The sequence below is a fragment of the Muscardinus avellanarius genome, assembly GCF_963383645.1.
Source record: "Muscardinus avellanarius genome assembly, chromosome: 1".
NCBI lineage: Eukaryota > Metazoa > Chordata > Mammalia > Rodentia > Gliridae > Muscardinus > Muscardinus avellanarius.
Genome location: NC_137786.1, coordinates 238932103 through 238955261, shown reverse-complemented (window position 1 = coordinate 238955261; position 23159 = coordinate 238932103). Strand labels below are relative to the sequence as shown.

Here is a 23159-nt window from a genome sequence, read left to right as displayed (position 1 = left end):
AGGGCGTGTGGCAGGCTCTGACCCCCTCACCCCACAGTGGCGGACACTCAGTGTGAATGAATGAATGAGTGGCCCCCGGAGACACAGGGGCAGGACGCGGCACCTCCCCCTGCTGCGAGTTCAGTGGCCAGATGAGGGGCCTGGGGCCAGCAGGCGCCTGACCTCAGACACCAAGCCCAAGTGGACAGAAATGCCCGAGCACCCCGGCCTGGCACAGAGAACCCTCGCCCCGGCCACCCCACACAGGCTGGCCCTTATGTCCCTCCCTTCTCCTGAACACCTGGGGCCCGGCACCCAGGGCCGCCCCGGGGAACCTGCCCTGCACATGGTCTCAGGCTGGCCTCCTCTCGTGCAGGCCTGGCCCAGGACAGCGCCCCAAAATCCAGCAACAAACACCACCCCGCCCCATCTCCTCAGAACCGGCACAGCGGTGAGTCTCAGCCTTCTGTCTCCCAATCCTGTTACCCCCGGTCCCGCCCCAGAGTGTGCAAGGCCTTGGGGTCCACTTGTCTTGGGGTAGCTCCTTGGCTGGCCATCACAGAGGCGTTAGAGCTTGGGGGCCCTGTGGAGTGGGGGGAGAGTGAGGGGTTGCAGAGAGAGGCTGCTGGCTGCATCCCCAAGACCAGCACCAGGGAAAGGATCCTCCTTCATCTCTTCCTGTTTAACTGCACGTCTGCCCGCAATTTCCAGGTCTTGACCATGGGGCTAGTGGGGCGGCCAGACATTCAAGGCAAGAAGGTTTTGGGGTGCTTTGGGGCTCAGCCAGCATCTTTCAGGTTGCATGTCCCAAGCCTGGCCGCATGGACTGGCTGGCCCCGGGGGCTAATGTCAGCATCCAGGGGATTGTTTCAAGTGCTGACCTTGATTTCGGCATTGCTGAGGTTCCAGGGCAGGGAGGTCCCCACACCTGAGCGGAAGGCGAGGGCTCTGGGCCCGGGCACGTGAGGCCAGGAGTCTGGGGCATTCCCAGGAGCAGGGGGAGTGCTGGGTGCGGGCTGGCAGGGGCTCTGCCCCGTGTGTGCGGAGCGTGGGTGGAGGCCTCAGCACACAGTGCGCCCGATGGGGCGTGGGCCGAGAGCGGATCGGCTGGCCCTGGACCATCTCCTCCAGGCAGCGGCAACTCCCAGCCCTCTTGGTCTGCGAACGCACGCCCTGAGCCCCTGTCTCCTCAGGTGACCGGCTCCTCGGAGTGACCGTCATCCCGCCTCTGGGGACTGTCCCAGTGATCCAGGGTGAGTGGGATCTCAGCCCCCTGACTGGAAAGCGGGGCTTCTCTTGCTCAGACCTGGAGGCCGGCTGGGAAGGGGCTCCCGCTTCTTGGGGGACAGTGAATGAGGATTGGAGAAGGGTCCCCACTGCTGCAGGCCAGCTCCAGGGCTTCCTGCACACAGGTGGACCCCAGAGCCCCGCCTTGGGGCAGAAGGGTGTCCTGGGGGCTCCAGGCCAGGTGGAGGACAGACCCCAGGCGGGTGTGGTGGGTGCACGTGAGATTCAGGGGAAGGCGCGCCGTAATGGCCACGCCTCTCTGGCCATCAGCCCAGAACCCAGCACACAATGGGAGGGTGTGCAGCACCTGGGGCGACTTCCACTACAAGACCTTCGACGGCGACATCTTCCGCTTCCCCGGCCTCTGCAACTACGTGTTCTCCGCGCACTGCGGCGCCGCCTACGAGGACTTCAACATCCAGCTGCGCCGTGGCCAGGAGTCCAATGCCACTGTGCTGAGCAGGGTTGTCATGAAGCTGGACGGCCTGGTCATCGAGCTGAACAAGAGCTCTGTCCTGGTCAACGGCCGCCCGTGAGTCTGGGCCCCAGGACGGCGCTGGGGCGCTGGGGGGTATTTGCACATGGTGGGGGTAGAGTGCGGTGCTATAGTGCCAGGAGGGATGAGGGGCTGGGGAGAGGCCCCCAGAGCAGCAGGCAGGCACCCCAGCCTGCACTTGGCCCACCTGTCCCTTCTGGGGGGCCTGCCCATTCTCCCAGGAACCAGAGCTCAGGCCCCGTCCCAATCACACACGCCGGAGGGGCCCTCTCCTAGCACTGCCCCTTGGCACCTCCGCCCACCCTCTCTCCACAGGGTCCAGCTGCCCTTTAGCCAGTCTGGGGTCCTCATGGAGTACAGCAGTGGCTACCTGAAGGTGGTAGCCAGGCTGGGCCTGGTCTTAATGTGGAACCGGGATGACGACAGCCTTCTGGTGAGGCTGGGGACGGGGTGGACGGGACTCCTGGGGAGGCTGGGAGGATGGGGTGGACAGGTCTCTGGGGAGGCTGGGGACAGGGGTGTACGGGCCTCCCGGGGAGATTGGTTAGGAGGGTGCCCAGCTCTGGTCCTCCACGTCTGCCCTGATCACTGTTCCAGGGAGGATACCAAGGGCTCTGGGCAAGGAGGGTGAGGCCAGTCCCACCCCACACAGCAGGGAAGGGGGCGCGGGCATCAGCTGAGCTCAGGTCTGCACTCTCAAGACGAGGCCCTGCATGTGTGGGGAAACCCCCAGCCTGCACTGTGTGAGGGTCTCATGGCCCGTGTCTCCTCTGGGAGCTCCCAGCCCCTCCTTGGGAGTGTCCTTCGCCTGCTGGGCACCCCTTGTGGGGATGGGCGTCTGAGGTCTCCTCCAATTCCAGCTGGAGCTGGACACCAAGTACGCCAACAAGACCTGCGGGCTCTGCGGAGACTTCAACGGCATCCCGGTGTTTGATGAGTTCCTCTCCCACAGTAAGGCTCCCTGCCAGGCGGGGTGGGGACACGACCCGCGCCGGCCCTTCCTTGGTGCTCCCGAGGCTCAGCCTTCCAGAATCTCAAGTCAGACCTCTCCAGGGCATGTGCAACACGCTTGCACATGTTCCGAGCACGGAGATCCTTGCGTGGACTTGTGCACCATCGCATGTACACGTGGACCTGTGCATACACAGATGCACCTGCACACACATGCACGTGTACACACAGCCCCGACAAGCCCCGCCAGGCCTCGTTCTCAGTGCCCTGCTCTGGGCAGTGGCCGCGTCCACACACGCTCACTGGAAGTCACATCTGCCATTTGACCCTCGGGTCTTTGCTACCCAATAGTGGCATTGCAAACGTGGTGGCCCTGGCCAGCATCCCTGACTATCTCGTCCAGGCCCAGCCACGCCCCCATGTCCAGCCATGGGGGACTGAGCCCAGCTGCCCAAGAGCCCAGCCGCCCCTGGCCACTCCAGCCAGGCGCCGAGGGCTGGTGGAGCTCAGATTCAGTCTCCAGCCTGGGCAGCAGGACCAGGGTTCTGTGTCCATCAAAGCCTTAGCCTGACACCCTGCCCCTGGGGCCCAGGCTCCTTCCTGGTTCCTCACACTAGTCCCAGTGTCCCAGGACAGTGAGGACAGAAGGCCAGAGCAGGGGCTCAAGCATCCTCAACCGGGGCCCTTCTACCCCTCCCAGGGGTCCCAGCCCCTGGGACTTGCTGCCAGGGTGCTGGGTAGGGGGCACGGGCAGAGCCTGCTCTGTGCCACCTGTGATGTTGGGCTGACCCCCTTGCGCTGCCCGCAGACATCAGGCTGACACCTGTGGAGTTTGGAAACCTGCAGAAAATGGACGGTCCCACAGAGCAGTGTCAGGACCCCGCCCCCGAGCCCCCGAGGAACTGCTCCACCGGCCTCGTAAGCCTCCGACTGAGGGGCTGGGCGGGGAGGGGCCCTGAGCCCGCGTGCCCGGACGCCTCCGGCTGAGCCTGGGCTCAGGGCAGGCTGGGGCTCTGCACAGGGCATCTGCGAGGAGCTCCTGGGAGGCCAGCTGTTCTCTGGTTGCGCGGCCCTGGTGGACGTCAGCAGCTACGTGGAGGCCTGCCGACAAGACCTGTGCCGCTGCGGGCAGGCCGACGCTCCCAGCTGCGCCTGCCACACCCTGGCCGAGTACTCCCGCCAGTGTGCCCACGCTGGAGGGCTGCCCCCAAACTGGAGGAGCCCCGACCTCTGCCGTGAGTGCCCTCCCCGGCCAGCGCAGGGTCCCGTGGGTATCAGGGAAGGACCGGAGGTGGCCAGGTGACAGAGCCCGCCTTCCTCGTCCCCCGCAGCCCGGGCCTGCCCACTCAACCTGCGGCACCAGGAGTGCAGCTCGCCCTGCACCGACACCTGCTCCAACCCCCAGCGCTCACGGCTCTGTGAGGACCACTGCACCGATGGCTGCTTCTGCCCCGAGGGTGAGGCCCTGCCCTGCGGACACACAACCCAAGATGTGCCCTGCGTGCCCTGGGCCTCGGGGGCCAGCTGGGCTCTGCTGGCATTTGCCACATGTCTGGCTGCTCCCTGCAGGGACGGTGCTTGATGACATCGGCCACACTGGCTGTGTGCCCGTGTCCCGGTGTTCCTGCGTGTACAACGGGACTTCCTATGCACCAGGAGCCAGCTACTCTACAGACTGCACCACATGGTAGGGCCAGGGCCCATCCAGGCCTAGTCACACGCGATGGGCTGGGAGTGGTCACAGGCCCGCCGTGGCCAGAGCAGCCCGCACAGGCCGCGCGGAAGCTGGGAGTCCTGGGCTGGCACACAGGCGCTTTCTTCCCGCTCCTAGCACCTGCTCCGGAGGCCGGTGGAGCTGCCAGGCGGCGCCGTGCCCTGGCACCTGCTCCTTGCTGGGCGGCGCTCACGTCTCCACGTTCGATGAGAAGTGGTACACCGCGCACGGGGACTGCAGCTATGTGCTGACCAAGGTACGGTTGCGCTGTGGGCCCTGCCCAGCTGCCACCGCCTGGCCCCGTGTCCCTGCAGGGAGCCCTGAGCCCCTGGTGCCGGGCTGGCTCAGCTGCTGGGTGCGGAATTGGGTGACCACCGTCCAGTGGCCTGATCTCTTTGGCCTTTAGTTTGGTAATAGATTTATTTTTTTAGAACAATCTTAGGTTTACACAGAAACTGAAAGCCCAGAGAATCCCCAAGTGGGCCTCCTCCCAGCACAGCTTTCCTATTACTAATATCAGGAAAATGTTAGTGCGGGCATCCGTTTCACTTGCCCGTGTCCACTGCCACTGAGTCACAGAGCCCGCGCCCCATTCACCCTCCCGCTGACCCCCAAAACATGGGCCTCCCAACCTTCTCCACAGTCGGCCTTGGTGGGGCCTCTTCGGATGCCCTCACTCGGCATGGCTGGCTGCAGGGAGGGGCTCCCGGTACCATCGCCCTCTTTGAGTTGGGAGACCCCCTAAGCGTGTGGGTGTGGCCAACTGGGGCTCCAGCAAGGGGCAGGCACGCAGGCAGGAGGGCTGGGCGGTCTGGGCCAGATGGTGGTAAGGACCCACCCGTGTCTTGCAGCCCTGCCACGACAGCGCCTTCACTGTGCTGGCCGAGCTGCGCAGGTGTGGGCTGACCGACAGCGAGACTTGCCTGAAGAGCGTGACCTTGAGCCTGGGCGGGACGCAGACCGTGAGTCCAGGGGCCAGGACCACGGGGAGGTGCTGGGAGGGGAAGGGCACGGCCGTGTCGCCCTGGCTCTGCGGAGCAGCGAGGGAGGACCCTCCCCCCACTGTGGGGTCCACTGAGGGTCCACTGCATGGCTGTCCCTAATGGAGCAGGTCAGGGACTGGCCCCGGCCGCCAGCCCAGAAGGGGAGAGTCAGCAGCTCTCTGGCTTCTCCGTTGGAATCAGTGTTTACGAACGGACTTTGGGTTGTTTTAAATTTTATTTATTTATTTTTGGTGGTACTGGGGTTCCTGGAAGCCCTTCTACCTCCGGGCTACACTCCCAGACCTATTTTACACTTTTTTATTTGGAAACAGGGTCTCTTAAGCCAGCGCGGCTGGCTTCGAACCTGCGCGATCCTCCTATCTCTGCCTCCCAAGCACGAGGACTACAAGTGTGCGCCACCATGCCCGGCTAATTTTTTTTATTAATTTTTTTTTTGTGGCACTGAGGATGGAACCCAGGGGCATTCTACCTCTGAGCGACACCCCCAGCCCTAGTTTTTATTTTTTATTTTGAAACAGGGTCTCACTGAGTTGCAAAGGGCCTCACTAAATAGCTGAGGCTGTCCTCAAGACACGATCCTCCTGTCTTAGACTCCCAAATGCTGAGATTATAAGTGTGCACCACCATGCCCGGCTTGACTTTGGGTTTCATATTATTAAAAACATCTGGGAAGTCAGGCATGGTGGGGTGCTACTGTAATCCCAGTATTTGGAAGGCTGAGACAGGATGATTACAGGTTCAAGACCAGCCTCAGCAACCTAGGAAGACTATTTCAAAACTAAAAAGGGCTAGGGTTGTAACTTGGAGGTAGACTGCCCCTGGGTTCAATCCCCTGTACCACACATGCACACACCTACCACCACCACCAGCACCACCACCACCACAACCCAAAACATGTACCATTCTCAGATAGTTCAGAAATCAGGCTGAGCCCAGGGCTGTACCCCGATGGCCTCCCAGCATCACAGATGCATTATCTGCCCAGCCCCACGCTGACCCTGCTGGCTCTGGCTCTTCCAGGTCATCGTGGTGAAGGCCACCGGGGAAGTGTTTGTGAATCAGATCTACACGCAGCTGCCGGTGTCTGCAGGTGAGGGCCGGCCCCGCCTGCCGTGGGCCCTCGGGGGTCCTGCCCTGTACGTCCAGTGAAACCTTCATCCTCCGTGTTGCAGGCAACGTCACCCTCTTCAGACCCTCCACCTTCTTCATCATGGCTCAGACGACCCTGGGCCTGCAGCTGGACATCCAGCTGGTGCCCACCATGCAGGTGTTTGTGCAGCTGGCTCCCGAGTTCCGGGGGCTGACCTGCGGTAAGTGACGCCATCGCCCGGGGGGCCCCGAGCCCACCCCTCGCTGAGCATGCGCGGGGCTGCAACCTGCCCTCCTGCCCTCAGGTCTCTGCGGGAATTTCAATAGCATCCAGGCCGACGACTTCCGGACCAACAGCGGGGTGGTGGAGGGGACAGCGGCCGCCTTCGTCAACACCTTCAAGACCCAGGCCTCCTGCCCCAACATCAAAAACAGCTACGAAGACCCCTGCTCCCTCAGTGTGGAGAACGGTGCGTGTGGCTGGCTGCTGGCAGCCAGTACACCTGCATCCATGTCTGAGCTGGTCACATGCTCCATGCTCCCTGAGCTGGGCCCAAGGTCCAGCTGTCCACTGCCTCCTGAGGGGCAGGTGAACTGGCCTATAGATGCAAGTTTTGAGCGAGGCCAGCCCAGGAGAAATAAAGAGGGAGGGAGTGTCCAGGGCACACAGAGGCCAGCAGGGGCCTTCGTGACAGCTCGCAGGCGCTAGGCACCCCATCTGCCGGGGCTGCTTTATATGGAGCACGGTGCATTTGGGGTCCTGGCTTAGGGGAAAATTGGAAGGAGACTCGTGATGGGCAGGGCCGGGGGAGATGTGGCCCGCTCTCCACAGGTCCCGGCCTCCTTCTCCCTCCTGTGGTCCACGCAAGTGTCCACTGGCCCAGAAAGAGGTTGGAGAGGTCTCAGGACACGACACTCGGCCTGTGTGTCACACGCAGTGTGCCAGGGCTGGCCGTGCCTGCCTGCCTGGACACCCCGGGCCCAGGGGTCACCCCAGGCCCAGGCAGGAGCAGCCGGGGGTGGGTTGGGTGGCGCCTGACGGCTCCCTCTATCCACAGAGAAGTTTGCCCAGCACTGGTGCTCCCGGCTGACTGATGACCAAGGCCCCTTTGCCCAGTGCCACACCGCCGTGAGCCCTGCCACCTACTATTCGGTAATGCCTGCCCACCACCACGGGACAGGCGGCTCCCCAGGGAGGGCCGGGAGGGCGCTGAGGAGGGCTGTGGGCAGCGGGGTCTAGATGCATCCCCAGTACTGCTTGCTCATTCGTTCACTCACTCATTCATTCACCCATTCATTCATTCACTCACTCACTCATTCATTCACACACTTACTCACTCATTCATTCACACACTCACTTACTTATTCATTCATTCACTCACTCATTCATTCACCCACTCATTCGCTCACTCACTCATTCATTCACTCACTCACTTATTCATTCATTCATTCATTCACTCACTCATTCATTCACTCACTCATTTGCTCACTCATTCATTCACTCACTCACTCACTTATTCATTCATTCATTCACTCACTCATTCATTCACTCACTCTTTCACTCACTCATTAATTCATTCACTCACTCATTCACTCACTCACTCGTTCATTCATTCACTCACTCATTCACTTACTCACTCATTAATTCATTCACTCACTTACTCACTCATTCCCCCACCACACGCTCGCTGAATTGATCTCATGCCTCCCGCCCTGAACCAGACACAGGGGCGACCCTGAGGGTTTGCAAACAACGGGACCCAGGCACCAAGTTCATCAGATAATCGGCTGATGTATGGTGTCTGAGGCTGGCCAGGCAGGGCTGGACCTGGCGGGCGGGTCATGGATAGAGAAGCCAGGTCTCCCCGGGAACCCTGCTCAGCAGGGGAGGTCAGCCCCCAGGGCTCGGCTCCAGGAGGGAGGCCCCACGCAAGGAGGCTGGAGGAGGCCTGGAGGGGGAGGGAAGGCAGGGAGCTGCTGGGACAGGCTCCTGGACATGGGTCTGGCAGCGCGGGATGCATGCGGCCAGGGACGGCCCCTGACGCCGCCGCTCCGCCCCAGAACTGCATGTTCGACACGTGCAACTGTGAGAAGAGCGAGGACTGCCTGTGCGCCGCCCTGTCCGCCTACGTGCACGCCTGCGCCGCCAAGGGCGTGCTGCTGCGCGGCTGGAGGGATGGCGTCTGCGGTGAGTGCGGTGGCAGCCCTCCCTTCTCCTGCTGCCCCGGAGCCCCTGCCTGTCCCCTAGCTGGCTAAGTAGACGCCCCAAGGGCACACCGCTGGGAGGCTGGGAGCACTCGGTGGTCCAGACCCTGCCCAGGAGACAGTGTCTGGGGGAGCCAGAGACCAGGCCCTGTGCCCACCGGTGTCCTGAGTGCCCCTCTCCTTGGCCTCCTACAGCGAAGCCCACGACCAGCTGCCCCAAGACAATGACCTACCACTACCACATCAGCACCTGCCAGCCCACCTGCCGCTCTCTGAGCCAGCAGGATGTCACCTGCCACCTGGGCTTCGTGCCTGTGGACGGCTGCGCCTGCCCCAACGGCACTTTCCTGGACGACTCGGGCAAGTGTGTGCAGGCGACCAGCTGCCCCTGCTACCACCGGGGTTCCGCCATCCCCAACGGAGAATCTGTGCACGACAGTGGGGCCGTCTGGTGAGAGCCGTGCCGGCTGGGGGTGGCCTGGGTGCTCGCTGGCCTGTACGGACCTACTGACCACCCTCTCCTCACAGCACCTGCACACAGGGGACACTGACCTGCATCGGAGGCCAGGCCCCCACGCCAGGTGAGCCCCGAGCGAGGGCACGCCGCTGCCCTTGGGCCCGTGTTCGCCATGAGAGGCCCCACGCTGGTTCTGCATTAAACCCACCCCAGAGCAGCGGGCAGGCGGTTGTTGACCACTGGGCCTGGCGTGGTCTGCGCCCTCTGGGATTAGCAAGAGGGAGCATGAGGTGCGGGGCACACTGGTTCTCACAGACTCACTTAGCACAAACCGCCGAGCCTCACATCATGTCCACACACAGCACAGGGCCACCCCCCACGCTGGGCTGTCAGCAGTGCAGCAGCCGGTGCCCCTCAGAGCAGGCCCGGCAGGGGTGGGGTCTCCTGAACGGCCCCTCTCCTCCCCAGTGTGTGTTGCACCCATGGTCTACTTCGACTGCCGTAACGCCACGCCCGGGGCTGCTGGGGCTGGCTGCCAGAAGAGCTGTCACACGCTGGACATGGCCTGTGTAAGTGGCGGCCCTCCCACGACCCTCCTGCTCACGTGGTGCTCCCGGGGCAGGGCTGCAGGGCCACTGCTGGCCGGGCTCGCTGCTCCCTGCCCGGCACCTGTGCGGCCAGGCTGTCCCACTCACTCGGCTGTGTCCCTCTGCCCTACACACAGTACAGCACCCAGTGTGTGCCGGGCTGCGTGTGCCCCGACGGGCTGGTGGCGGACGGTGAGGGGGGCTGTGTGGCCCTGGAGGACTGCCCCTGCGTGCACAATGAGGCCAGCTACAGGCGCGGGGAGACCATCCGGGTGGACTGCAACACCTGGTATGTGGGGCTCAGAGCCTCGAGGTCCATCTGAGGCCCCCGTTAGAAATAAGCCGGCCCCAGCCCGGGGCTCTGGGCCGACACTCAGGCATGGGTGCTGGGCGGGAGGGGGCCACCTGGGGTGCCTGGGACAGCGAGACTCTGCACATGTTTGTGTTGCTGGGTCTCCCGGGGGCACTGAGGGCTCCCGCAGTGAGGGGTGCCCGGCCTGACCCCGCACCCTGCGCAGCACGTGTGAGGACAGGATGTGGCGGTGCACGGAGGAGCCCTGCCTGGCCACCTGTGCCGTGTACGGGGACGGCCACTTCCTCACCTTCGATGGGCAGCGCTACAGCTTCAGTGGGGACTGCCAGTACACGCTGGCCCAGGTAAGTGGGCTGTGGGCTCCCTGGCACAGCCTGGCACGGGACGTGGCAGTCCCAGGGGCCCCACCTGACCCCTGGTGCCCGTGGCCTCCGCTCCCCAGGACAACTGTGCTGGGAACGGCAGCACCCAGGATGGCTTCCGCGTCATCACGGAGAACGTGCCCTGCGGCACCACGGGGACCACCTGCTCCAAGGACATCAAGATCTTCCTGGGGGTGAGCAGGGGTGGGGACAGGGCGGGGACCCCGGGTCCACCTGCCCCAAGGACATCAAGGTCTCCCTGGGGGTGAGCACGGGTGGGGACAGGCGGGGGGCCCAGGTCCACCTGTCCAAGGACATCAAGGTCTCCCTGGGGTGAGCACGGGTGGGGACAGGCTGGGGGGGGGCCCAGGTCCACCTGCCCCAAGGTCTCCCTGGGGGTGAGCAGGGGTGGGGACAGGCAGGGGGCCCAGGTCCACCTGTCCAAGGACATCAAGGTCTCCCTGGGGTGAGCACGGGTGGGGACAGGGCGGGGGGCCCTGGGGCTCCACGGGCACCTAGAGGGGTCAGGGCCTGGCCAGGCCCTGAGGGACCCCTTGTGTGCAGAGCTTCGAGCTGAAGCTGGTCGACGGGAAGGTGGAGGTGGTCCAGAGGGGCACCGGGCAGGAGCCGCCCTACACCATCCGCCAGATGGGCATCTACCTGGTGGTGGACACCGATGTCGGCCTGGTGCTGCTCTGGGACCAGAGGACCAGCATATTTCTCATGCTCAGCCCTGAGTTCAAGGTGAGGCCCCGACAGCCGGGATGCTACCGTCACCCCTGCCAGGGCTACAGGACACCCAGAGGGCGAGAGGAGCAGAGACAGAGAGACAGACAGACAGACAGACAGAGAGATAGAGGCAGAGAGAGAGAGAGAGAGAGAGAGAGAGAGAGAGACAGAGAGAGAGAGAGAGACAGAGAGAGACAGAGAGGGACAGAGGAAGAGAGAGAGACACACACAGACACAGAGAGATAGAGGCAGAGAGAGACAGACAGATAGAGGTAGAGAGGGACAGACACACACACAGACAGACAGACAGAGACAGAGAGAGAGATAGAGAGGGACAGAGGAAGAAAGAGAAAGAGACAGAGACAGAGACAGAGAGAGATAGCGGCAGAGAGAGAGATAGAGGCAGAGAGGGACAGACACACAGACAGACAGACAGACAGACAGACACAGAGAGAGAGATAGAGAGGGACAGAGGAAGAGAGAAAGAGACAGAGAGAGATAGCGGCAGAGAGAGAGAGAGAGAGAGAGAGAGAGAGAGAGAGAAAGATAAAGACAGAGAGGGACAGACACAGACAGAAACAGAGACAGAGACTGAGACCGAGACAGAGAGAGGCAGTGATGGAGAGAGACAGACAGACAGACAGACAGAGACAGAGATGAAGAGAAACAGACAGAGGCAAAAAGGCAGAAGCAGAGAGATAAAGACAGAGACACAGAGTGCTAGAGACAGAGAACTAGAGAAAGAGACAGAGACAAAGGGAAAGCCAGACAGGGAGACAGGTGGAGAGACTAACGGTGCAGCAGAGACGGAGGCGGGCCAGAGACACCGATGGGCAGGGAGGGACGGAGACCGGTCTGCAGCAGGGCGGCAGATGCCTGAGGCCTGGGCTCCTGCTAGACCGGCCCGCCCAGGCTGGGTCTTGGGTCCCTCGCTCTGCACACTGGGGTCCAGCGAGGAGCCAGCAGGCTGCCCTCAGGGAGCCCAGCGCTCCAGGCCGGGCCCGGGTATCCTTGGCTTCTGGCCGGTCCTTTGCCATCCCAAGCCCCTGTGGTGTGCCGGGTCAACATGCCTTCTTTTATAGGGACCCAGGGTGTGGGGCTTTTAGGCTCCTCCCCAGTGTGACCTTGTCCTAGTACAGCTGCAGAACTCTTTCTGATGAGGCAGTCTCGGGGGTGGTCGGGGCTCGCGGATCTGACCACCCACTGCCGCGTTCCCGGCTCCCTCACTCCAGCACAGACCAGACCTTTGAGTGACCAGGCCTCGCGCCCAGGGCTCTGAGCGGGGAGGAGAGGAGAGACTGCTGCTCAGGAGAGTGGAGGGAGAGACTGGCTGAGCTCGCGGCCTCCCCAGAGGCACAGGCAGGACCTCCCCGGTGCCTCGCAGCGATGGCCCCGGGCCTCATGAGGTCGCCTTCCAAACCTCACGCCCCTGCCCCTCCTGGGAGCGTGTCCTTCGGGAAGCTCAAGTGCTGGTGGGGCTGTGGAGACCTCGGGTCCAAAAAGGCTGTGGAGACCTCTGGCCCACACCCCTTCTCCTGTGCCTCTTCAGGGCAGGCTCCGTGACCACCCCTCCCCCAGCGCTCGCTCTCTCTCTCTCTCTCTCTCTCTCTCTCTCTCTCTCTCTCTCTGCATGGCGGGGCCTGTGCCCCTCCCCCAGCTGCCTGGCTCCATCTCTCTCTCTGCCTCTGCAGGGCAAGGTCTGTGGCCTGTGCGGGAACTTTGACGACAATGCCCTAAACGACTTCACCACGCGGAGCCAGGCCGTGGTGGGCAATGCGCTGGAGTTTGCAAACAGCTGGAAGTTCTCCCCGACCTGCCCAGATGCCCTGGTGATCGAGGACCCCTGCACTGCCAACCCGTACCGCAAGGCCTGGGCCCAGAGGCAGTGCAGCATCATCAACAGCGCGGTCTTCGACGCCTGCCATGCCCACGTATGGCCAGTGGGGCCGGGGCAGGGCGGTATCTGGGGTGGCGCCCTGGCTGTGGTCCTGGGAGGGGGCGGATGAGAAGGGCCGGGCTGCTGGGGCTCGGGGCCGGGTGGTGGAGTGGGCTCAGGCCGGTGTGCTGGCTCGGCCTCTGCGTGGTGCGGAGGGGCGTGGACTTTGAACACGCCTGAGGGAGCCCAAGGGAGGCGGGGGCTCGCTGGAGTCTGAAGCCCGCCTCCCCCAGGTGGAGCCCACCAAGTACTACGAGGCCTGCGTGGGTGACGCGTGCGCCTGCGACTCGGGGGGAGACTGCGAGTGTTTCTGCACCGCCGTGGCCGCCTACGCCCAGGCCTGCCACGACGCGGGCGTGTGCGTGTCCTGGAGGACGCCCGACATCTGCCGTGAGTGGCCGGGGGTGGGAGTGTGCCTGGCCGCATGCCTGCCTGTGGGGGGTCCAGAGGGTGCAAAGAAACGTGAAATGGTGGTGCGTGTGCTGCCGAGGGGATTGCTGCCACTGTGGGACCTTCTGGAAGGGGGGTCGGCAGAGTGAACACGGGGAAGAAGGCACAGTGTGAGCCGGGCGTGGTGGTGCCCTTGTCATTCCAGCATTTGGAGGCTGAGACCGGAGGATCCCGGTTGGCTGACAGCCTCAGCTGCTTAGCGAGGCCCTTTGCAACTCAGTGAGACCCTGTTTCAAAAATTAAGAAAAAAAAAATAGGGCTGGGGGTGTTGCTTGGAGGTAGAATGCCCCTGTGTTCCGTCCCCAGACCCCCCCCACAAAAAAGAAGGTATAGTATGTGTGTGGGGGGTTCTGACTGCAGACCCCTCCCCCAGCAGTTCCTTTGGCACTCTGGGAACCCGGGGGCGACCTCGGCCTGGCGCGCCCTCCTTGTCTCCTGCCTGGCACAGGACTGGAGGCACAGGGGAGGGAAATGTCTAGAGGGGGCGCCGCCGCTGCCCTGGGACGAGCTTGTCTGTGTCCGCAGCCCTGTTCTGTGACTACTACAACACCAAGGGCCAGTGTGAGTGGCATTACCAGCCCTGCGGAGCGCCCTGCATGCGCACCTGCCGGAACCCGAGTGGGCGCTGCCAACACGATGTGCGCGGCCTTGAAGGTGGGCCGGGAGCGGGCGGGAGCCGAGGTCTGGGCCGGCCTGCCTGGGCGGGGCTGGGGTTTGTTCTCGGGTCCTGGGGTCCAAGGCCCGGGCCTGCTCCCCCGGCCCTGCCCGGGCCTCAGCCTTGCGTGTGCTGTGGGGATGAGCGGGGCTGGGACAGTGCTTGGCCCTCTGGGCAAGGTAGTGGCTGGTCTGTCGGGTTGGGACTCAAGCCTCTCTGGCCTGCAGGCTGCTACCCCAAGTGCCCACCGGAGGCCCCCATCTTTGATGAGGACAAGATGCTATGTGTGGACAAGTGCCCGGCCCCCACACCAGCGCCACCCTGCCGTGTCCGTGGGATGTCGTACTGGCCGGGTGCCAAGGTGCCCTCGGAGGAGAGCTGTCACTCCTGGTGAGTCCCTCAGCAGAGGGCATGGGGCCTGGAGATGTGGGGATCCGGGCCAGCCCCAACCCACCCAGCCTCCAGGCCTTCACCCCTCAGGGCCCAGAGGGTCCCCAGAGCTGAGTTCAGGGGAAAGGAGGAGGCCCGCAGCCTGGGCAGGAGGGGCCCAGGGCCGGGGTCTTGGGTGGATGGCAGGGCCCTTGGCAGGGTCTCAGGGGAGGGGCTGCAGGGAGGAAGGACCTCCCGACTGCTGGAATCCACCGTGGGCCTGGTGCAGGCGCCGTGAGCTGTGTTCCTCAGGGGCCATCGTCCCTGTCTCCCAGGCTCAGGGATGAAGCTGGGAGGCAGCTGCCTGTTGGACCCTTTGGGGCACAGGTTTGGAGAGGGGGCTCTGAGCTGAGATGCGGCAGGGACTGCGGGGGTGGATGCCCTCAGCGTTACTGCCTGGGGAGCGATGGCGGAGCTTCAGCCCCCTGGGGGCCTTTGATGGGCAGCAGGGGTCGTCTTGGAGAGGGTGTGACTTTGGCACCCTGACCTGGAAGAGCTGAGGTGGGGCCTGGCGAGGCCTCTGTCCTGCAGTGTGGCCGGCCCCCGTAGCCACAGCCCCCTTCTTCCTTTCTCACCAGTGTTTGTACCGAGAGCGGTGTGCGCTGTATCTACGATGCCGACGGTGAGCAGCTGCAGCCCCCTCGGGCCCGGGGCCGGGGTCCCTGCCTGCGCCGCGGGCCCTCACGTGGGGACCTTCTCTCCCGCAGCCTGTGTCTGCATCTACGACGGGCGGACCTTCCATCCGGGCGATCTCATCTACCACACGGCGGATGGCACGGGCGGCTGCATCTCTGCCCACTGCAGGGCCAACGGCACCGTGGAGAGGAAGGTCTACGCCTGCAGCCCCACCTCCCCCACGCCGACCACCACCTTCTCCTTCTTCACGTCCCCAGTAGGTAAGGCAGAAGCAGCTGAGCCGCAGGGCGCCCCTCGCCCTGCACAGCTCCTGCCGGACACCAAGTTCACACCCAACTGTTGGCGCCGGTGGCCGGGAAGGGGCCTAGCAGCAGGTGCTGGGCACAGGGATGAGCCACGCCCCTCTGCCAGGTGCCTGCAGGGCAAGGGGCCGGCCTCCTGAGCTGCACTGCAGACCCACAGACCTAGTTCAGCTCTGAGCTGCTGGCCTGAGCGTGGGGAAGTATGGGCCCTGGCCAAGGATTGGCGCACAGAGTGGCCCGGACAGCCCCAGAGGGCGTTGGAAAGTACTGGGCATTCAGGGCTTCCCGGTCACCTCACTGCTGGGGGTACCAGGCACCTGCTCCTCACTCTCTCACGGTGTCCTGGGGGCCGTTCCACTCTCAGCGCGTGACACTGGTTGGTGTTCAAGGGCCTGTGTGAGGCTTTTGCTTGGGGCATGGCCTGGGCTTCCCTTTAAACGAGGTTAATTTTTCTGTTTATTGAACTGCCGCGCTCCACACCTGCCTGCTGCAGGTCAGGTTGAACAGACAGGTTCACCTAGCGGCCTGGGAAGGAGGCTGATGGGCAGGGCCCGAAGCTCAGCCCACCCTGCCGCCTTCTGTGTCCACAGTGGTAAGCTCGACGCAGCCCCCCAGCACGGTTCCTGGCCCCAGCCAGAGCACAGCACCCCCGGCTTCCCCGAGCACTGCTGCGTCCACAGCCACCACCACGTCCTCCAGGAAGACACCTGCCACGGCCTCCGTCCAGCCCGACGGGGACTGTGGGGAGGAGTGCCGATGGTCCCACTGGCTGGACGTCAGCCACCCCGGGCGGGGCGTCGACAGTGGGGACTTCGACACGCTGGAGAACCTCCGTGCCCACGGCTACCGGGTTTGCCTGGAGCCCAGAGAGGTGGAGTGCCGAGCTGAGGATGCCCCCCAGGCTCCCCTCCGCACCCTGGGGCAGCGCGTGGAGTGCAGCCGGACGGGGGGGCTGACGTGTTATAACAGGGACCAGGCCTCAGGACTTTGCCGCAACTACCAGATACGGGTCCTGTGCTGCAGCCCCGTGACCTGTCCCACCTCCAGCTACCCGGCCACCTCCAGGAAGAGCCAGACTGGAGCTACAGCCTCGGAGGGACCGTCCACAGCCTCCCCAGCCTCGGAGGGACCGTCCACAGCCTCCCCAGCCTCGGAGGGACCGTCCACAGCCTCCCCAGCCCCAGTCACCACAACTGGCCCGGCCACTGTCCCTACGGCGATTTCAATGCAAGCCACGGTCAGCGTTACACCTGCCTCAGGTAGCTCCACGCCCGTTGACACGTCTCTCTTGACCTCTGGCCCAACGCCAGCAACAACGACAGCCACCTCCTCCATGTCCACCTCAGGGAGCTCTGCGGTCACAGGTGAGCTGACGTCCCCTGAAACTTACCCAGTCACCTGCTTAAAGGAGCTGTGTACGTGGACCCCGTGGCTGGATGGCAGCTACCCTGGGCCTGGCAGAAACAGTGGAGATTTCGATACTTTTCAAAACCTAAGATCTAAAGGATTCAAGTTCTGTAAAAGCCCTACGAGCGTGGAGTGCAGAGCCCAGTTCTTCCCGAACACACCACTGGCCGAGCTGGGCCAGGACGTCACCTGCAACGCCCAGGAAGGGCTAATATGCTTGAACAAGGACCAGCTGCCGCCAATCTGCTACAACTATGAAATTCGCATCCAGTGCTGCGAGGTGGTGGACCGCTGCAGAGGGACCCCTACCGTCCCTCCGGCATCAGCCGCCACGCACTACACCACACGGACACACCCTACCACAGGAACGCACTCTCCTTCCACACAGCCCACCGCCGTCCACACAGCAACAGTGTCCACTGCAAGTACAAGCACGGTCAGCTTGCCCGTGACCACAGAATGCCAGCCACAGTGCAACTGGACCAAGTGGCTGGACGTGGACTTCCCAGTGCCCGGGCCCCATGGTGGAGACATGGAAACCTATAGCAACATCCTCAGCAAGGGAGAGAGGATCTGCCATGGACTCGGGGAGATCGCGGGGCTGGAGTGCCGGGCAGAGAACCACCCGGACGTGAGCATCGAGAGCCTGGGCCAGGTGGTGCGGTGCGACCCCGAGGTGGGCCTGGTGTGCCGGAACCGTGACCAGAAGGGCGGCCTCGGAATGTGCCTCAACTATGAGCTGCGTGCGCTGTGCTGCCACACACCCAAAAGCTGCATCAGCCAGCTGCCCGCCATGCCTTCCAGCACCCCGAGACACAATGAAACCAGCAGGGCTTCCCCAAGCACCCCAAGACCCAGTGAAAGCAGCCCGGCTTTTGTGCACACAACCAGCTCTGCCTCTGTGCCTACAGCCAGCACAAACTCTGTGCACACAGCCAGCTCAGCCCCTGTGCACACAGCCAGCTTATCCCCTGTGTATACAGCCAGCACAACCTCTGTGCACACAGCCAGCTCAGCCTCTGTGCACACAGCCAGCTCAGGCCCTGTGCACACAGCCAGCTCAACCTCTGTGCACACAGTCAGTTCAACCTCTGCACCCACAGCCAGCTCAGCCTCTGTGCACATAGCCAGTTTAGGCCCTGTGCACACAGCCAGCTCAACCTCTGTGCACACAGCCAGCTCAGGCCCTGTGCACACAGCCAGCACAACCTCTGTGAACACAGCCAGCTCAGGCCCTGTGCACACAGCCAGCTCAACCTCTGTGCACACAGCCAGCCCAGCCCCTGTGCACACAGCCAGCTCGGCCTCTGGGCACACAGCCAGTTCAACCTCTGTGAACACAGGCAGCTCAGCCCCTGTGCACACAGCCAGCACAACCTCTGTGCACACAGCCAGTTCAACCTCTGGGCCTACAGCCAGCTCAGCCCCTGTGCACACAGCCAGTTCAACTTCTGTGCACACAGCCAGCACAGCCCCTGTGCACACAGCCAGCACAACCTCTGTGTCTACAGCCAGCTCAGCCCCTGTGCACACAGGCAGCACAGCTCCTGTGCACACAGCCAGTTCAGCCTCTGAGCCTACAGCTAGCTCGGCCCCGGTGCACACAGCCAGCTCAGCTTCTCTGCACACAGCCAGTTCAGGCCCTGTGCAAACAGCCAGCTCAGTCCCTGTGCACACAGCCAGCACAACCTCTGTGTCTACAGCCAGCTCGGCCCTGGTGCACACAGCCAGCTCAGCTTCTGTGCACACAGCCAGTTCAGGCCCTGTGCAAACAGCCAGCACAGCCCCTGTGCACACAGCCAGCACAACTTCTGTGCACACAACCAGCTCGGCCCCAGTGCACAGAGCCAGCTCAGCTTTTGTGCACTCTGCCAGCTCAGCTCCTGTGCACACAGCCAGCACAACCTCTGCGCATACAGCCAGTTCAACTTCTGTGCACACAGCCAGCACAGCCCCTGTGCACACAGCCAGTTCGGCCTCTTTGCACACAGCCAGCACAACCTCTGTGAACACAGCCAGCTCAGCCTCTGTATCCACAGCCAGCCCAGCCCCTGTGCACACAGCCAGCACAACTTCTGTGCATACAGCCAGCTCAGGCCCTGTGCAAACAGCCAGCTCAACCTCTGTTCACACAGCCAGCTCAGGCCCTGTGCAAACAGCCAGCTCAGCCCCTGTGCACACAGCCAGCACAACCTCTGTGCATACAGTCAGCACAACCTCTGTGCACACAGCCAGTTCAACCTCTGGGCCTACAGCCAGCTCAGCCTCTGTGCACACAGCCAGTTTAACTTCTGGGCCTACAGCCAGCTCAACCTCTGTGCACACAGCCAGTTCAACCTCTGTGCACACAGTCAGCTCGGCCTCTGTGCACACACCCAGCTCAGCCCCTGTGCATACAGCCAGCACAACTTCTGTGAACACAGCCAGCTCAGCCCCTGTGCACACAGCCAGCTCAGCATCTGTGCACACAGCCAGCTCAGCCCCTGTGCACACAGCCAGCTCAGCCCCTGTGCACACAGCCAGCACAACCTCAGTGAACACAGCCAGCTCAGCCCCTGTGCACACAGCTAGCACAACCTCTGTGCACACAGCCAGCACAGCCCCTGTGCACACAGCCAGCTCAGCCCCTGTGCACACAGCCAGCACAACCTCTGTGCACACAGCCAGCACAGCCCCTGTGCACACAGCCAGCACAGCCCCTGTGCACACAGCCAGCTCAGCCCCTGTGCACACAGCCAGCTCAGCCCCTGTGCACACAGCCAGCACAACCCCTGTGCACACAGCCAGCTCAGCCCCTGTGCACACAGCCAGCTCAGCCCCTGTGCACACAGCCAGCACAACCTCAGTGAACACAGCCAGCTCAGCCCCTGTGCACACAGGCAGCACAGCTCCTGTGCACACAGCCAGTTCAGCCCCTGTGCAAACAGCCAGCACAACCTCTGTGCACACAGCCAGCACAGCCCCTGTGCACACAGCCAGCTCAGCCCCTGTGCACACAGCCAGCACAACCTCTGTGCACACAGCCAGCACAGCCCCTGTGCACACAGCCAGCACAGCCCCTGTGCACACAGCCAGCACAACCTCTGTGTACACAGCCAGCACAGCCCCTGTGCACACAGCCAGCTCAGCCCCTGTGCACACAGCCAGCACAACTTCCATGCATACAACCAGCTCATCCCCTGTGTACACAGCCAGCTCAGTCCCTGTGCACACAGCCAGCACAATCTCTGGGCACACAGCCAGCACAGGTCCTGTGCACACAGCCAGCACAACTTCCATGAACACAGCCAGCTCATCTGCAGCCCCATCCACCTCAGCCGTGTCCTCTGAGTGGCCATCCAGCTCTGCGGTACAACCCACCACCACCTGCTTCTGCAATGTGTTGGACAAGCTGTTCCCTGCAGGTAAGCATGTACCCGTGGTATGCCAGGGATCCTGGCATGGGTTTCTTGCTATGAAGGCCGCCGTGCTCTGAGGTTAAGCAGTCTCTCGCGTGATGTGGGCTATATTTTGTCATCACGTTCGGCCATACACATCTTTTAAGTTCTTATTCTGCCCACTGTGGAGTAGAACAGGCCCTTGGACTTGGGATAATAACTGCCCACGTGTACCAGCTAAGCTATGGTACCTACCACCCGGTCTCCTGGTCTGCAGGCTCCATCATATACCGCCAGGTGGACCTCTCTGGCCACTGCTTCTATGCCCTGTGCAACCAGGACTGCCACGTGGTCCGAGGCGTTGACCAAGCCTGTCCCTCCACGACGCCTCCCACCACCCCGGCATCATCCCTGTGGACACCCACCCCCAAGCATGGCGCCAAACATGGATGTCCAAATGTGCTTCCCCCACGAGAGGTAATCCTGCCTCCTGCCCTGAGAGGGGGGCTGCGACTGCCGCAGGGATCCAGTGTTTTCATGGTTAGACTTCAGCACATGCGCTTATGAGGTCACTGGCCCCCGTACCCTGTAGGCCGACCGTGGCGAGATGGGTCTGTGTGGACCGGGAGGTCGGGCCCCTAGGACTCTGGGTGGGTGGCTCGCCAGGTGGCTGGGCCCGCAGGCCTGAGCTGAACCGCCTCTGGCTGAGTATAAGGTGGGAGCTGGCACTCTTGTCCCGGTAACACAGTGGGGAAGGTGACCTTGGAGACAGGGCAACACTCTCCATACAGCTGGGCCCCTCCCGGGGGAGCTGGGAGCTGTGGGTGGGATTTGGCAGAGGTGGCCGGGAGGAGCTGGGGACCGGATGGGGTCTAGACGGTACAGTGGCCAGTCCCCGCTCCCCACATGAGCAAACAGAGACTTTGCCTCACAAGCTGAAGGAGCCTTGCAAATCAGGGTCAGGCCCTTCAGCTACCTTTGCTGTTGCAGAAAGACGAGACCTGGCCCATGCCCAACTGCTCCCAGGCCACCTGCAAGGGCCAGGGCATCGTCTCCGTGCACCAGCGCCCGTGCCCAGAGCTGACGCCGCCCACCTGTGCCAATGGCTACCCGGCCCTGAAGGTGGCCGACCAGGACAGCTGCTGCCAACACTACCAGTGCCAGTGTAAGCCGGGGACCCCATGGGTGGCGCAGGACAGGAGGGTGGAGTGGGGCGGACACCAGGAAGGACATCTTGGCCTCAGGCGGGGATGGGTGGACAAAGTGGGGCCCCCAGAGCTAGCAGGCCCTCCTGCCAGGCGGGAGAGGGGAAGGCCTCTCAAAAGCCTTTCGAAACCTGCAGGGCTGAGCGCACAGGCGCCCGCCGGCCACCTGCGTTCTGGCGGCACGGAGGCCCCGTGCTCCACTTATGGGTGTGGGCCGCGCCATCGTGGGGAGGCCCTGCAGCCCCTTGCACCCGCCTGGCCCTCCGTAAGCCTCCCGGCCCCGCAGGTGTGTGCAGTGGCTGGGGTGACCCCCACTACATCACGTTCGACGGCACCTACTACACGTTCCTGGACAACTGCACGTACGTGCTGGTGCAGCAGATCGTGCCCGTGTACGGCCACTTCCGCGTGCTCGTCGACAACTACTTCTGTGACTTGGAAGACGGGCTCTCCTGCCCGCAGTCCATCATCGTGGAGTACCACCAGGACCGCGTGGTGCTGACCCGCCGGCCGGTCGATGGGGTCATGACCAACCAGGTGGGGCGCCCCCGTGTGGCGGGGGTCTGGTCTGGGCCCCGTGCGCAGCCCGCCCGCCCTCCTGACCTCCTGTCGCTGGCCCACATCCAGATCCTGTTCAATGGCAAGGTGGTGAGCCCCGGCTTCCAGAAGGACGGCATCGCTGTCTCCCGCATCGGCATCAAGATGTACGTGACCATCCGCGAGCTTGGCGTGCAGGTCATGTTCTCGGGCCTCATCTTCTCCGTGGAGGTGCCCTTCAGCACGTTTGCCAACAACACCGAGGGCCAGTGTGGTGAGCGCTCTTGTCCTGGTAACACGCTGTGGGAGGGAGACAGCGGGGGGGGGGACACTCTCCGCACAGCTGGGCCCCTCCAGGGAGCTGGGGGCTGTGGATGGCTTTTGCAGGGGTGGCGGGGAGGAGCTGGGGACGCCGTGGGGTCTAGACGGTACAGTGGCCATCCCCATTCTCCACATGAGCCCACAGGGGCTTTGCTGGGTGGCCAGGGCAGCAGCTGGGGGGCTGAGACCGTCCCAGCATCGGCGCACACACCCGAGGAGCACGCCTGTCCGCACTGTGGCTTCCCACACACCAGGAGTCACCCGGCTGGGCTGCTCGGGGGAGGGCAGGTCCCATGTTGAGCTGCGAAGCCGGCTTGACTCACTGGCTCCCCCGCCGGGGCACCCTGCCCTGTCTGACCCGCCTCACCTGCTCAGGCACCTGCACCAACGACGTGAAGGATGAGTGCCGCCTGCCCGGGGGCGCGGTGGCTGACTCCTGCTCGCAGATGGCAGGCCACTGGAAAGTGACCGACCCTGGCCAGCAGTACTGCCTCGGGCCGCCCCCGGCGCCCACCTCGGTGGCACCCACAAGGCAGCCTACCCCATGCCCTTCGTCATCCATCTGCCAGCTGATCCTGAGCAGGTAAGACTGTGAGGAGGAGGGCTGGGGCTTCAGGGTTCCCAAGGGGGGCGATGCTGTCCTTGGGGCCCTGGCTTCTGGTCGCTGCTGGGTGCCGCTGTGGGGCCCGGCTGCGGCCAGGCTGGCGGGTCTCTGGAGCCCATTGCTGGCC

At 63.5% G+C, this 23159-nt stretch overlaps 1 protein-coding gene across 1 annotated transcript in view; it reads left to right on the top strand.

The window, feature by feature from the left end:
• The window catches only part of LOC308261782 (mucin-5B-like), a gene marked incomplete at both ends in the record, with an annotated part of 50908 nt that overhangs the window by 13733 nt on the left and 14016 nt on the right, over window positions 1–23159 (top strand). Inside the window, 37 exons of the mRNA XM_080693906.1 lie at window positions 356–430; window positions 1173–1232; window positions 1537–1798; window positions 2078–2195; window positions 2623–2713; window positions 3522–3631; window positions 3735–3948; window positions 4045–4170; window positions 4283–4400; window positions 4545–4683; window positions 5279–5389; window positions 6452–6521; window positions 6604–6741; window positions 6826–6990; window positions 7579–7673; window positions 8582–8708; window positions 8921–9176; window positions 9254–9306; window positions 9651–9751; window positions 9907–10058; window positions 10288–10426; window positions 10525–10638; window positions 11009–11188; window positions 12865–13104; window positions 13343–13499; window positions 14085–14213; window positions 14442–14604; window positions 15222–15265; window positions 15351–15539; window positions 16172–17845; window positions 20306–20392; window positions 20643–20778; window positions 20958–21015; window positions 21356–21530; window positions 21857–22107; window positions 22198–22381; window positions 22804–23011. Of these exons, the coding sequence (XP_080550032.1) occupies window positions 356–430; window positions 1173–1232; window positions 1537–1798; window positions 2078–2195; window positions 2623–2713; window positions 3522–3631; window positions 3735–3948; window positions 4045–4170; window positions 4283–4400; window positions 4545–4683; window positions 5279–5389; window positions 6452–6521; window positions 6604–6741; window positions 6826–6990; window positions 7579–7673; window positions 8582–8708; window positions 8921–9176; window positions 9254–9306; window positions 9651–9751; window positions 9907–10058; window positions 10288–10426; window positions 10525–10638; window positions 11009–11188; window positions 12865–13104; window positions 13343–13499; window positions 14085–14213; window positions 14442–14604; window positions 15222–15265; window positions 15351–15539; window positions 16172–17845; window positions 20306–20392; window positions 20643–20778; window positions 20958–21015; window positions 21356–21530; window positions 21857–22107; window positions 22198–22381; window positions 22804–23011 (6709 nt within the window). The remainder of the gene's footprint in view (window positions 1–355; window positions 431–1172; window positions 1233–1536; window positions 1799–2077; window positions 2196–2622; window positions 2714–3521; window positions 3632–3734; window positions 3949–4044; window positions 4171–4282; window positions 4401–4544; window positions 4684–5278; window positions 5390–6451; window positions 6522–6603; window positions 6742–6825; window positions 6991–7578; window positions 7674–8581; window positions 8709–8920; window positions 9177–9253; window positions 9307–9650; window positions 9752–9906; window positions 10059–10287; window positions 10427–10524; window positions 10639–11008; window positions 11189–12864; window positions 13105–13342; window positions 13500–14084; window positions 14214–14441; window positions 14605–15221; window positions 15266–15350; window positions 15540–16171; window positions 17846–20305; window positions 20393–20642; window positions 20779–20957; window positions 21016–21355; window positions 21531–21856; window positions 22108–22197; window positions 22382–22803; window positions 23012–23159) is intronic.